This window comes from Microcaecilia unicolor, chromosome 6 (genome assembly GCF_901765095.1).
Source record: "Microcaecilia unicolor chromosome 6, aMicUni1.1, whole genome shotgun sequence".
In the NCBI taxonomy this organism is placed as follows: Eukaryota; Metazoa; Chordata; class Amphibia; order Gymnophiona; family Siphonopidae; genus Microcaecilia; species Microcaecilia unicolor.
The window spans coordinates 157,292,571-157,306,677 of record NC_044036.1 but is presented as its reverse complement, the minus strand read 5'-3'; the positions used below and the strand labels follow the sequence as shown (position 1 = coordinate 157,306,677).

At 44.7% G+C, this 14,107-nt stretch overlaps 1 protein-coding gene across 1 annotated transcript in view; it reads right to left on the bottom strand.

Moving 5' to 3' along the window:
- DNAH12 (dynein axonemal heavy chain 12) overlaps positions 1-14,107 on the bottom strand; it is a 314,549-nt gene that overhangs the window by 261,127 nt on the left and 39,315 nt on the right. Inside the window, 2 exon segments of the mRNA XM_030206132.1 lie at positions 1,301-1,435; positions 3,428-3,553. Of these exon segments, the coding sequence (XP_030061992.1) occupies positions 1,301-1,435; positions 3,428-3,553 (261 nt within the window).

Below are 14,107 nucleotides of genomic sequence, written 5' to 3'. Positions count from 1 at the left end.
GAATTTAGACTGACTGAACGCGACCGGTTTGCTTATCTGCAAATTCATCATTATATCACAGCCTTGGGTTGGAGCAATTTGAGCGAGGATGTCCAGGATACCCTAAATACTGCCCTGACACTGGGAGCACAAAACCCAGTGCCGTTAAAATTCCATCATAGATTCCTGCAGGATTCAACAGAGGACATAGACTATCATACTAGAGCACGAAAATGGGCGGTGGACCTGCAGGCAGAAATCACAGGAGAAGTACTGAGCAGATTTTTGACCTCCATACTTGGAACAACTCCCTTTGCTCGACATTGGGAGACGCAATATAAATTTGCTTTAAGACTGTACGTCTCCCCGGCGAGGGCCTTTAAGGCAGGCTTTGGTCAATCAGATGCCTGCCCATGGTGTGCGGTGGCCCCCGCCTCGCTGGCTCACATGTTTTGGTTTTGTCGTCATGTGTCCAAATTGTGGACTCTCATTCTTGGTGAGACGCAGAAATATTGGGGGCGCACAATCAAGAGACAACCTCTACTTCTCTTTGGAGAATTCAAACAAACTAGACCCACATTGCCAGGTTTTTGTTCGTTTGTACAGCGGGCGGTCCTGATGGGAAAACGGGTCATCCTCCTCCAGTGGAGAGAACACAGAGGACCATCCATTGGAGCATGGAGGTCTCAAATGATAGAACTGCTGAGGCTGGAGAGACGCGGAGTGCAGGATCTGGACTCCAAAGAGGGTCAGGCGCTCCAAAAAACATGGGCAAACTTTTGGGACACACTGCAACCACTAGCACGCAGTAGACTCTTGAATTGACAGTGTCACAGGAACGGAGGATAGGCTGTTGAGTGTTATCTTGTGTTGCGGGAGGGGAAAGGGGGGGGGTAAAGTGGGGGGGGATGTTTTCTTGGGGGGGAGGGGGGGAAAGGGAGGGAGGGGGGAACGGGAGGGGGAAGAAAGGGGGGGGGGGGGTTGGGAGAAAATTGTACATTGTTTCTAGTCGGACTTAATGGACCAGTGGAGATGTTTTGCATGTGGATAATGTCTGGCAAAGTTTTGTGATGGCTTGATAATAAAAAAGATTTAAACATAACTTATCATCTCTGTGGCCAAATTTTATATGCATTGTAATTTTGTATAGAATGCTTTGGGAGCCTTAAATAAATTACATTGCTGTAGTCCAGATGACTTAATACTGTCAGCTGAACCACTGCACAAAAATACTATGGAAATAAAAAAGATCTCAGTAACAAGGATCATATCAATCAAAGAGTCCTTAGTCAATCTACAATATGACGTATATTTCTCATACCTGTGCCATCATATCCATTTCAGAACAATCCTCAAATTCCTCCATACGGCGTGAAAGTTTCTCCAGCTCTATCATCAGCTTTTCTCGTTTAATTAGAAGTTCAGCTTCACCTTTATGTTTTGCATTCTCAATCAGCTGTAAAAGAAAGCAAATGTTCCTAAGGCTTTTTAGCAAATGAAAAAGAAGTCCAAGGCAGATATAAAAGTCAACATAAACCACTTAATGTCCTGAGCTTTTTTATGAATATCAGCAAAGAAAAGCTAAAAGGCATGAAGGCCAAAACAAAAACTGGCATTTTATATATGGCCTTGCAAGTAACTCTAAAAAGCAATGTTCATGTTTCAAATTATTTTTATTGTACATACAGTGTCTTGTACATTTTTCACATTCTGCAGTTTACATAGTAACATAGTAGATGACGGCAGAAAACGACCTGCACGGTCCATCTAGTCTGCCCAACAAGATACACTCATATGTGCTACTTTTTGTGTATACCCTACCTTGATTTGTACCTGTCCTCTTCAGGGCACAAAAAAACCACAATTGAAAATGCATTAAAGTAGGAGTTTGTTTCACCAACACACTTGCTTACATTTATTAGATTTTTGATATACCACCTTTCAACATGAAAGAACAATTATAGAAAAAGTCAAAAGCAATTAAGAATTTAAAACAATAATCAACAAGTCTCGGCTGTATAAGTCTTTACATCCTAGCAAACCCAAATTAGCTCTGCTACCAAAAACTGTCTTAAGACCCATAATAAGTTAAACAAAGCTCACCTGAGCCAAATGATAGTGGTGTAGCCGATTCGAATAATCCAGGATGAAAGATCAAGCTGTTACTGTTGCATAAAATTAATTTGAAGCAAAGGTCTAAACATGCTGAACATGGAGCTGCTAAAAGAACTCTGTGAAAAAGCTATTCATAGGTACATACTGGGGAAAAGCTAGATGTGTGACCATTTCTGGGAAAAGACTAAAATCACCAGAAAGAAAAAACTAGGTTTTAATGAATTCTGTTAGAGTCAATAATTTGTAATCTAAACCTCATCCTTTTATGTGAAAAAATTTAAAAAAAGTTGCAGAAGTTCAAGCGTGTAACTTTTGCAGACTGCTTATGGAACCATGAAATGAAAAAAAATCAGCATTTTGGATCTGCTACTTTAGTCACCTTTTCCCAGAGATGGTCACATATAGTCTTCGTCTACCATCATTTTCTATGCTTCTAAGAAATTTTCTATGTATTTGAATATCCCTGAGAAACCCAGTTTTATCATTGGGAAGTGGAAATAGTTTGGCACCACCAAGACACTACTTCAGTCAGGCTTTCTCTCCAAAGTCAGAAGGTGTGAGTTCAGGAAACTGCTGAGAAAGGTCTCCACAAGGACAAAATTACTGTAAAAGAATTAAAGAGGTCTCTAGCTAAAACTAGAGAAAATGCTATTTTGACATGGTGTATGAAAACACGCCTAAACATGGGTGCATCAATGCTAACCTTATTTACAGAATTGGTGCAAAGGGGCCCTTTTACAAAGCTGTGGGAGAGCTAACACACAGGTAGTGCGCACCAAATTGGCACTACCACTGGCGTAGCATGTGTGCCCGGCAGTAATTCTGAGTTTGGTGCATTCCAAATCCTGCGGTAGAAAATATTTTTTCTATTTTCTATTGCAGGGCATTCCCAACGGCACTCAGCAGTGCGGCCACATTGGCACACGTTGCATGGTTACCATGCGGGTAGCGTGTGAGCCCTTACTGCTAACTCAATGGCTGGTGGTAAGGGCTCAGGCCGTAAATAGGTGCGCGCTAGTTTTAATTTTTGCACACACCCATTTCTCGTCCCATTAAAAAAAATGGCCTTTTTCCCAGCCATGATAAAAAAAAATGGCCCAGCGCATGTCCATAAGACGCACCCACAAGCTCTCTATTTTTATTTTGTTGTTTTTCTGATTATGTTAACTTTTTAGACTGCTGCTTTTTTGTGAATGGGTGGCTCTCAATATGGATGTTATATTTTTTATTTAGGTTTTACTGTATTAATTTTGTTCTTATTGTAATCCACCTTGAGCTTTTGGTTAGGCAGAATATAAATGCTTGATTAAATTAAATTAATTTGAAATATTACCTCATCGTTTTCATCAAACACTGGGTTAATCATTTTAGGCCACAGTAGCACAGTTGAGTTCAGTAACAAATCTTCAGGTGAAAATAGATAAACATCTAAAAGATAATTCATCCGCCGTTTGCACTCCTACAAAGCAGAACAGACACTGATTTTAATTCTTGAGAATATATTCACTTACCATATCAAGAATAGAAAAATTAAAAGAGCTAAGTTACTACTTTCTCCACTTCTTGAAGGAAGTATATGTTTTTGTGACTTGAAAATAAAGCTGTGTGACAGATTTATCAAGGTGCAATATGAAAGCAATTACCTGATATATTATGCCCTGTAATTCAAAAACACCACATAATTTTTTTTTTTACTTAATGCCTTACTATACCAAAGATTACATGTCTTCTGTCAATTTATTTTTTTTTCTCTCTCTGCCTCAGTTTATTCAACTGTAAATAAGTAATAACAATAATAATGTTTTCTTGTACTTTCAGAAGTGTAACAAAGCCTTAGAGATGTAGTTATCAAGCTGCATTACAGCACTAACCCATATTATTTGCCCCTTAACACATTTTAAAGGGATCTAATGCTGCTTGCAGTGCACTAGCGCAGCATTATTTAGGTTACCCCACATTACATAATGACATACAAAACATGTAAATTCATGTAAAGCAACATATTACTATGTAAATACTGTAACACAGCTTGCAGTGAGCACCTGCCCATGAGCATTGGGCTGCCAAACTGTAGCCTAATGCTCCCAAGCTGGATGTTAAAGGGGCCGACACCGGACAGATCAGTAGTGGACAGAGGCCCCTTCCCAAGCCAAAACCCCATCTAGCTGTCCCCAATATTGTGACCCTAACCAGACCCCCCCAACCTGCAGTGCCCCCTTATCAGAAACCCCCCTCCAGAAGTTTCTCCTCTCCCGCCAAAGGCCTCCACCCCAACTCAATTGTCCCCCCAGGCCTACATTAGTAAAATCTCTGCTGTCTAGTGGTCTGGGCAGGAGCGATCCCCAGTTGTTCCTGCCCTTGCCGGTGCTTTCACCCAAAATGGTGCCACCCCCCCCCCCCCCCCCCCATAGCAGTAGTCTTGCGGTACTACCACTAGGAATTCACGTTTCCGTACATGGTCAAAAAAGTAGATTTGGTTAAGAGACAGAAGGACACTCCCGCCGATATTAAGCCGGCGGCGGTCAGCATTTTTTTTATGTTTAAATCTGTTTATTGACGTAACATGCAGGATAAAATACATTCACCACCTTTCAGTCAATAACATCAATAACATAACTAGTACAACAGACAACTGTCGGTGTTTCTTTCGACGTCAAGTAGTTTTCAGTTTTCTCCCCAGACAACCCCCCTTCCCCTTTCCTTCCCCACCACCTATAATGTAACATTTTTATTTACAACATTGCAAAATTAGGTACAGCCAAATATAGACTTACATGAGATCAATAAGGGACACGTACCCCTTATCCACAAAATGTCACCTTTTGTCACCTGAATCTTTAACATGCCCACCCAACCCCCCCCCCCCCCCCCAACAAGACAGACTTCCCTACAGGTACTTCACCCTGCAAGCCCCCAACACCTATCTTCCCAATCTACTATCTCCTCCCACCCTCCCTCTCCCTCCCACCGAACTACAAAAGGAAAAATAATGGAATATAGAAGAAAAAAAAAACTTCAAAGGCGATTCAATATGAAGCTATGATCTTTGGGCGACAGAGTTTGTATATACTGTTCCCAAATCCTCAAAAACGCTTTCCATCTTCTAGGGGAGCATCCCACCATCCTACGTTCCTGCATCATCAGCTCATGCATGCGGTTCCTCCAGTGCCAATAGTCCGGCGGGACCTCCTGCATCCACACCTCCAGAATGAGCTTCTTCCCTATAATTCCCGCCTTTTGAATGAACTGCTGAGCCCCTCCCCTATGCTTCCCAAAGACTTCATCTTAGTATCATCCGCAAATAGGCAAACTTTACCTTCTAACCCTTCGGCACTATTCAATATATTTGTGAGTGACATTGCCGAAGGGTTAGAAGGTAAAGTTTGCCTATTTGCAGATGATACTAAGATTTGTAACACAGTGGACACCCCGGAGGGAGTGGAAAACATGAAAAAGGATCTGAAAAAGCTAGAAGAATGGTCTAAGGTTTGGCAATTAAAATTCAATGCGAAGAAATGCAAAGTGATGCACTTAGGGAGTAGAAATCCAAGAGAGGCGTATGTGTTAGGCGGTGAGAGTCTGCTAGCTACGGATGGGGAGAGGGATCTTGGGGTGATAGTATCTGAGGATCTGAAGGCGATGAAACAGTGTGACAAGGCGGTGGCCGTAGCTAGAAGGTTACTAGGCTGTATAGAGAGAGTTGTGACCAGCAGAAGAAAAGAGGTGTTGATGCCCCTGTACAAGTCGTTGGTGAGGCCCCACCTGGAGTATTGTGTTCAGTTTTGGAGGCCGTATCTTGCTAAGGATGTAAAAAGAATTGAAGCGGTGCAAAGAAAAGCTACGAGGATGGTATGGGATTTGCGTTACAAGACGTATGAGGAGAGACTTGCGGACCTGAACATGTATACCCTGGAGGAAAGGAGGAACAGGGGTGATATGATACAGACGTTCAAATATTTGAAAGGTATTAATCCGCAAACGAACCTTTTCCGGAGATGGAAAGGCGGTAGAACGAGAGGGCATGAAATGAGATTGAAGGGGGGCAGACTCAAGAAGAATGTCAGGAAGTATTTTTTCACGGAGAGGGTGGTGGATGCTTGGAATGCCCTCCCGCGGGAGGTGGTGGAGATGAAAACGGTAACGGAATTCAAACATGCATGGGATAAACATAAAGGAATCCTGTGCAGAAGAAAGGGATCCTCAGGAGCTTAGCCTAGAATGGGTGGCAGAGCTGGTGGTTGGGAGGCGGGGCTAGTGTGGGCAGACATATACGGTCTGTGCTGGGGCTGGTGGTTGGGAGGCGGGACTAGGGCTGGGCAGACTTATACGGTCTGTGCCGGGGCTGGTGGTTGGGCGGCGGGGATAGTGCTGGGCAGACTTATACGGTCTGTGCCAGAGCTGGTGGTTGGGAGGCGGGGTTGGTGGTTGGGAGGCGGGGATAGGGCTGGCCAGACTTATACGGTCTGTGCACTGAAGAGGACAGTACAAATAAAAAAAGTAGCACATATGAATTTATCTTCTTGGGCAGACTGGATGGACCGTGCAGGTCTTTTTCTGCCGTCATCTACTATGTTACTATGTGCATACTTATCAAGCAAAAAACCCTCTGGGGAAGAAGGGACCCCTCCCTGTATCACCGATTCCAGATAATTAATTATGTCCCCCCAATAACCTTATTTTTGGGCACTCCCAGAGCGAGTGAAACCACATACTCTCTCCCAGTCCACATTTTGCACATGTTGGATCTCGGACGCCCCCAAATCTAAATACCTGGCACTTAGTCATGTATGCTCTGTACAAAATTCTATATTGACATTCCCGCAGAGTAGCATTACTTGACAGTGTGGGTATCCGTGCAGTTAATTTCTGAAAATCTAGGCTCAAATTGGGTCATTGCAAATCATGGGCCCAATGTTGCAGTATGTTCCCTGTTTCCCTCCCACTACTTTGCTCCCCCAGGGCTCTCTGTAATCCCGAAACTGAGAGGTGCTCCCAGGCACTGACCTAAAAAAAGCTCTAAGGTGACATCCATGCCCACCCCCCAGCTTCCTGGGCTCCAGTGTCCGGACACAGTGTGCAAGTTTATAGTGCGCAAACGTGGAGCTATGCTCTATTCCTACCCCTAAAGCCCCCAACTCCAGCATCTGGCCCCTTGAACCCAAAACATGTTCTAATCTTGTAATCCCCATAGCAGCCCACCTACGGAACACTATATTTTCCATCCCTGGTTTAAAATTCAGATTGCCCTGAATTGGCAACAGGTCGGAAGTATCCGCTGCTAGACCCCAACTTTTAACTAAGTCCTGCCACGCCTCTCTCAATGGACCCAACAATAAACTGTTCCCCATCGGACCCGGCAACATTTTCTTTGGACAATGTAACAGGAAATATAAATGGTATGGTTTAAAATACTCCTGCTCTAACCTTCAGTACGTGAAGTCTTGCCTGTCCATGAACCAGTCACCTAAGTGCCTTAGTAAGCAGGCTTGGTTATAGCGACGTATATCTGGAAGTCCCATCCCACCCTCCCTCCAAGGTCCCATCAACAACTTTAACGGCAGCTTGGGCTTTGAGGCATTCCAAATAAATTTCCTGATCCCCCTGTTTATGAAGTTTAAATCTTTACTTTTTAACCGCAGTGGGAGGGTCTGTAACATATAAAGCCACCGCGGGAACTCCACCATCCTATACAGATGTATCCTCCCGTGCAAGTTAAGCGGCAAAACCTTCCATTTATTTAATTGCTTTCTCTGTGCCTCTAACCTTCTGGTGATATTTAACTGATATACTGCGGTGGTACGCATGGGAATCCACACCCCTAAGTACTTAAGAGATTCTGAAGCCCACTTCAGAGGGAATGCATGCCCCCATAGATCCCTCACCCGTGGGCTCCCCGTTAAGGCCTGGGATTTGGAGTAGTTGATTTTTAGCCCCGCGAAGTCTCCATATTCCTGGAAAAGCTCCAGCAATGCATCTAAGGATTGTTTGGGTTGAGTAATATGTACCAGGATGTCATCCGCGAAAGCGGAGACCCTGAATGAGAAAGACCCCCCCCCCCAGGTTACTCCCCCTATTTCTGGATGCATCTCAATTTCCCTGATTAGTGGGTCTAAGGCCATTACAAATAGCAGGGGTGACAGAGGGCACCCCTGCCGTGTGCCACGGCGTATGGGAAATAAACCCGACCGTTCCCCATTTATCCACAGAAATGCTTGTGGATTCCTGTATAATGCCCCCACCGCTCTCCTAAAAAATCCCTCTATCCCCATCTGCTTCATCACGGCAAACATAAAGCTCCAGACTACTCTATCAAATGCCTTCTCGGCATCAAAGCTGACTAGCAGTGAAGGCTCAGCTCTCATCTCTACAGTCTCTAGCGATGCTAAGAGTGCTCTAATGTTTTTAGTTACTGATCTCCCTTTCACAAATCCCACCTGTGGGGCTGCTATCAACGTGGGGAGCACCCTTGCTAAACGATTTGCCAGGATCTTCGCATACATCTTTATGTCACAATTGAGTAAAGAGATGGGCCTATAAGACTCAACACTTAACTCCTCATTACCGGGTTTTAAAAGTACTATCACTTTCGCCAAATTCAACGTGTCTGGCATTTCTCCTGCTGCAGCCATATTATTATATAACTTTAGCAATGGGGGTATAACTTGCTCCTGTAACAGTTTATAAAAAGCCATACTGAACCCATCTGGCCCCAGAGCTTTATGTAAATGACTGCTGCATTGCCACCAGTAACTCCCCCTCCACTATAGGGCTGTTAAGAGCTTCCCTCTGTGCCTCCGTTATCTTTGGTAAGACCTGATTTCGCAGATAAACCTCGCTGTCCTCCATGACCTACACCGGGTCCTTATACAGGTCTGCAAAATAATCCCTAAAGCGCGCCAAAATAGTAGGCGTTTCTCGGAGGAGTCTACCCCCTCGGTCCCGTATTTGTAACATCTTCACTGGGCCTCTAGTTCCCTGGATTAATCTCCCCATCAAGGCTCCCGCTTTATTCCCATACATAAAGAGTTGATGTTTGTAGAACATCTGCGATTTCTGTGCCCTCTGATGGAGCTCATTTAACTCTCTTTGGGTTGTTAATAATGCTTTCTTGTTTTCCGCCGAGCATACCTTCCCAAACCGCCTCCTCTGTTTACAGACTTCTTTTTCGAGGCGGAGAATTTCCTTATCCCTTATCTTTCTTGCTCGTGCTCTATAGGCGATGACCTCTCCCCTCATTACTGCCTTTGCTGTTTCCCAATATAGACTTGCAATGAACTTGGGGTCATATACATTAGGCGCATAAATGTTACAAAAAATGTTGGTACTTCTACTCCTCTCCACCTCTACCAATATAATCCTGCCCTCTATACTTCTTTTAACTGTCTTTATTCTAAACTGTAGGCCCTTACAGAACAGCATCAGCTTTTTTTCCCCACTGCAGGTGACCCCTCTGCTACTTCTATCCAGCCTTTCTTAAATTTATTATGTTCAGCCATCATCAAATGTGTTTCCTGCAGGAATGCCACACCCACCCTATGCCTCCGCAGGGCCTGCAGTACTTTAGTGCGCTTTATGGGTGAGGAGATTCCCCCAACATTCCAAGATATTAACTTGAGAGCGCCTTACTCTTTTTAGTTTTACAAGAATACTGCCCGATAAATGTGTTCCTAATGTGAGGTCCACCCCCCAGCCCCTGGATGAACCCCCTCCTACTTGGGATTACTCCCCCCATTGACCAGATCTTCCAATGCCCAACCATTCAATAACAAAGAAAGAGAGAAGAGAAAGATAGTAAAAAAAAAAAGGGGAAACACCCCCTTCCCACTCACTCCCCTTAGCCCCCCCCATTTTCCACAAATCGTTCTCGCTAGAGAACCAGTCACGCCTCTGCTCCGCCCCTGCCTGTCCAGCGCCCTCCTATGACTTGCGCCCAGTAAACCCACATGTCTAACAAGAAATCTTCACTTAACAGTAACATCAATGAACCAAATTCACAAACTAACATGTTACCCCCCTTTACAAAAGCCCCCGACCTGATCACAAGGCCCCTCTCAGTCCTGTAACCCACCCTGTGATTATGCAGGTTACCTCTCCTTGGTAAACTTTGGTTTAGTCATTTATGTCCATTTATGTCCATATTCTCTCTTCACCTGACATCCACCTTTATTAGCCGCCTTCTCTTTCCTCCTGCCGCTGTCCTCTTCAGGTGTGCTGCGAACTGCTTGCTCCTGCTCTCGTCTGCTCCACCTCCGTGCTCATTCCCATACGGTTGGCAAATTGTAGGGCCTCCTCGTGTGATGTGAAAAACTGCTTGCCTTCATGCAGGATCCGTAATTTAGCAGGGAACATCAGGGCAAAGCACACTTTCCTGTCGTATAACAACTTGCAGATCTCTGTGAAATGCCTGCGCTGAGCTTCTACGGCAGCTGAAAAATCTTGAAAACATAAAATTGTGTGCGAATCATACTGCACCTTGCCCTTTAAGCGCCATTCCCGTAGGATGTCCTGCTTATGCTTGTAATTCAGTATTTTGCATATTACCACTCTCGGTTTTTCGGTCTCCTGCCTTGTTCGCCCCAATCTGTGGGCCCTCTCAATTTGTAAGCCATTTTCCAGCCGTTTAAGGTTTAATAATTTGGGGATCCAAGACTCTAAGAAGTCCCTCAGGTCCACTTCGTGCACCGCTTCCGGAAGACCCACAAGACGGAGGTTGTTCCGTCGCGACCTGTTTTCTAGGTCTTCAACTTTTGCGGACAGCTCTTCCAGTTTGTCCTGCATGGCTTTTTGGTGGTTTTCATGCTGCAGGCATTGGTCCTCCACATCCGATAGCCGCTGCTGAAATACCGCCAGATCCGCATGCAGCCCTTCAAATTTGCCATCAAGCTGCTCAATTTGGTCTGAGATTTTTTGTAATTTCCGGTCCACCGATGCTTCCAGGAGAGCGGAGATCTCTGCCGCCACTTCAGCAGCCCAAGCCGAACTCACTGATTCTCCCGCGGGTCCGGCCTCCGCCATCTTGCCTTCGCCCACGCGGCTCCGCGCTCCATCTTTTCGGCTCAATTTTGTGGCCATATCAACATTTTTCCCAGTTCCCGAGCCAGCCACACTCACTAGAGGTGTTCCGCTGACGGTTACTGACTTTGTGGGCTTTCTCGCTTGTTTTTATCTGCGCTACGGGCCAGATGTTAACAACGGGGCCTCAGAGCTCTGAGATGCGGCGTCCTCCCTTCAGCCGAGCATCACGTGACCTCCAGCGGTCAGCATTTTTTAAAAATGCTGATCATCATCAGCTAACTTATCCCCCGATATTCAGTGCTGGGCCATGGCCGGGCACTGAATATCAGGGATTTTTTGGGGCGGGCTGGGCACCTGGCACTTATGGCTGAATATTGGCTGGGCCCACATAACTTTTATGCAGCCCTAGCTGAATATCGGGCCGGCTGGCTTGCATAACTTTTCTTTTTTAATTACTTCTTTTTTCCTTTTTTTAACTAAAGCCCCCGAGCCCCCTCAAGCCCCCCCCCCCCACCAGTGTCCCCTTCTTTCCCTCCCCCCTTCCAGCCCATATCCCCACCTCTGGAAGACTCCCCCACCCCCCAGCCGTGCAGGCTGGCCCTCCCTCTGAGTCTATTTATCCCTGGTGGTCCAGCCGGGTCGTGAGGGCCAGAAGCGCAGCCATTTTAGACTGGCACGGCAAAGAGCAGGAGCAAGGGGGCTGTGCTCCTGCCCCCAACAACCTTGCTGTACCATCAGGAATACAGGTAGGTCCTAAATGAAGCCACTTAGCTAAGCAGGAGCTGGCACTGAATATTGTCGGCCCCACATTACCTGGGGCTCCTCCTCAGTGCTGCCTCCAGCACTGCCCCTGACCTGCCCACTTTTTGTTTAGGCGGTCTCAGAAGATATTCAGCAGCACTGTCCAGTTAAGTGCCACTGAATATCCCCGGTTAGGCGGCGGGACGCTATTTAAGCAGGCAAGAGAGGATCCTGCCTGCTTAAATCACTTTAAGTATCGGCCTCGCTGTCTGCAAATAATGTGATTTTAAACTCATTGCCCCCAGGTGGAGTCCATGACAATTAGGTTTGTTATAAATAATTGCCACCAGAGGTTCCATTACTAGAGTGAAAAGTAACGGTGATAAAGGCTGCCTTGTCTAGTTCCTCTCCTCAGATTAAATATCAAGGAATTGCTACCATTAATCCATATGCAGGTCTTTGGGTGCAAGTATAGAGCATGAACTTACCCCTGAAATTGCTCCCCAAAACCAAATTTTCCTAGGATCTGATCCAGAAATTTGCAACGAACTCTATCAAACACCTTCTCAGTGTCTATTTCTTTTTCTTTTTTAAATACATTTTTATTGGAATTTTTCAACAAACCAAAACATCTCAGCATCTATTCCTAATAGGAATGCAGGGATGTCTCTTCGCCAAGTCACATACATCAACTTAATCATTCTGCATATACTGTCAGAGGCTTGTCAGTATGGGACAAAGTACAACTGATCTGGATGAAATCAATGAAGGTGGGATTGAAGTCAATCTATTAGCCAGCACTTTGTCCAGGATTTTAACATACACATTAAGGACTGAAATGGAATGGTATGACTGGCAATCCAATTTATCTGTGTGCAGCATAGGGATGACTGCAATCTAGGCCTCCATTATCATGGCCAGCAAGGATTTGCCAGCCTGCATGAGGTTAAGCAGCACAGTTAATAAAGAGGCAAGTTTCACGACAAATGTTTTATAAAACTCCCTATTGAGCTCATCCAAACCAGGGGACCTTGCTGCTTGGCAAGGATTTAATAGCACACAGCAGAACTTCCTCAAGTATTATTGCATTCTCAAGGGTACAGCATTGGTCAAAGGTCGCAAGAGACAGGTTCATGTTAGCTAAACATGTTTCAATATCCTTGTCTTTCATAAACAGGTCTGAAGTGTTTAACTTCTCATAAAAACTTTGAAATCTCTCTCTGATCCTAGAGTCAGTATGACTCCTTCTCTGTCCTTGATCTTAAGTATGCCTATATCTATCTTATTTACATAGATGAAAAACAAACAGCCTGTTAACTTTGTTATTTCTCTCATGTGTTGCAGTCATGAGCATACAAAATCTAACTGGTTGATCTGAAACAATTTAACCAGCCAGAAACGGCCACCGACTGGTTAAATCACTTGTTCGAGGCTATCCGTAAATTTTTAGTGGCACTTAAGCAACCACGTGTTAGCCAATGTCGCATTAACTGGATATTCAATGACAAAGTCCGAATATGGCCCGGCATTGAATATCCAGGAATAATACTGGTGGAAACCAGCAAAACACTCACCGCCACCGGCTGAATATTAACCCCTAAATGTTCATTAAGCAAAAGGCCTAAATTAAGCCTGGCTGAGTGCAGCTGTCGCAGCATGGAGGCTGAGCCATCATGCTTGCACTGGATTTCCAACCACTGAATTTGGTTTTTCCATATCAAGATAAGGCCCTCAGCTTTCTGCCTATACTGAGCAGCAGCTGCCTTAATAATGAACCCTTGTGTAACCACCTTAAGAGCATCTGTACCACTCTCAGAGAAGGACCAGTGTGTAAATTAAGATCCAGGTAGTCCTGAAGAACCACCTGATATGCCTCACTATAACTTCACCTTTAAGCAGGATAATATTTAGTGTTTAGCATTTGTCCCACTGATCCTCCATAATATCAAAAATCTACAAGCAGCACGATCCGAGACTGTCATATTGCCAATCTGAAATGAATGACCCTTATCGCAAAAGAACTTGTCCCTGAAAATATAATCTACTTGAGAACAGCTACGAAAGTCCACCTCTTCACTTCCTCTTTCTTCCCTTACTCAATCTCTGCATACTACTAATTGTACCTGATATCCTGGAATGAAAATGTCATAACAAAACTATGTAAGCCACATTGAGCCTGCAAATAGGTGGGGAAATGTGGGATACAAATGCAATAAATAAATAAATAAACAAGTCCTGTGCAGGTGGGAGAAAAAGG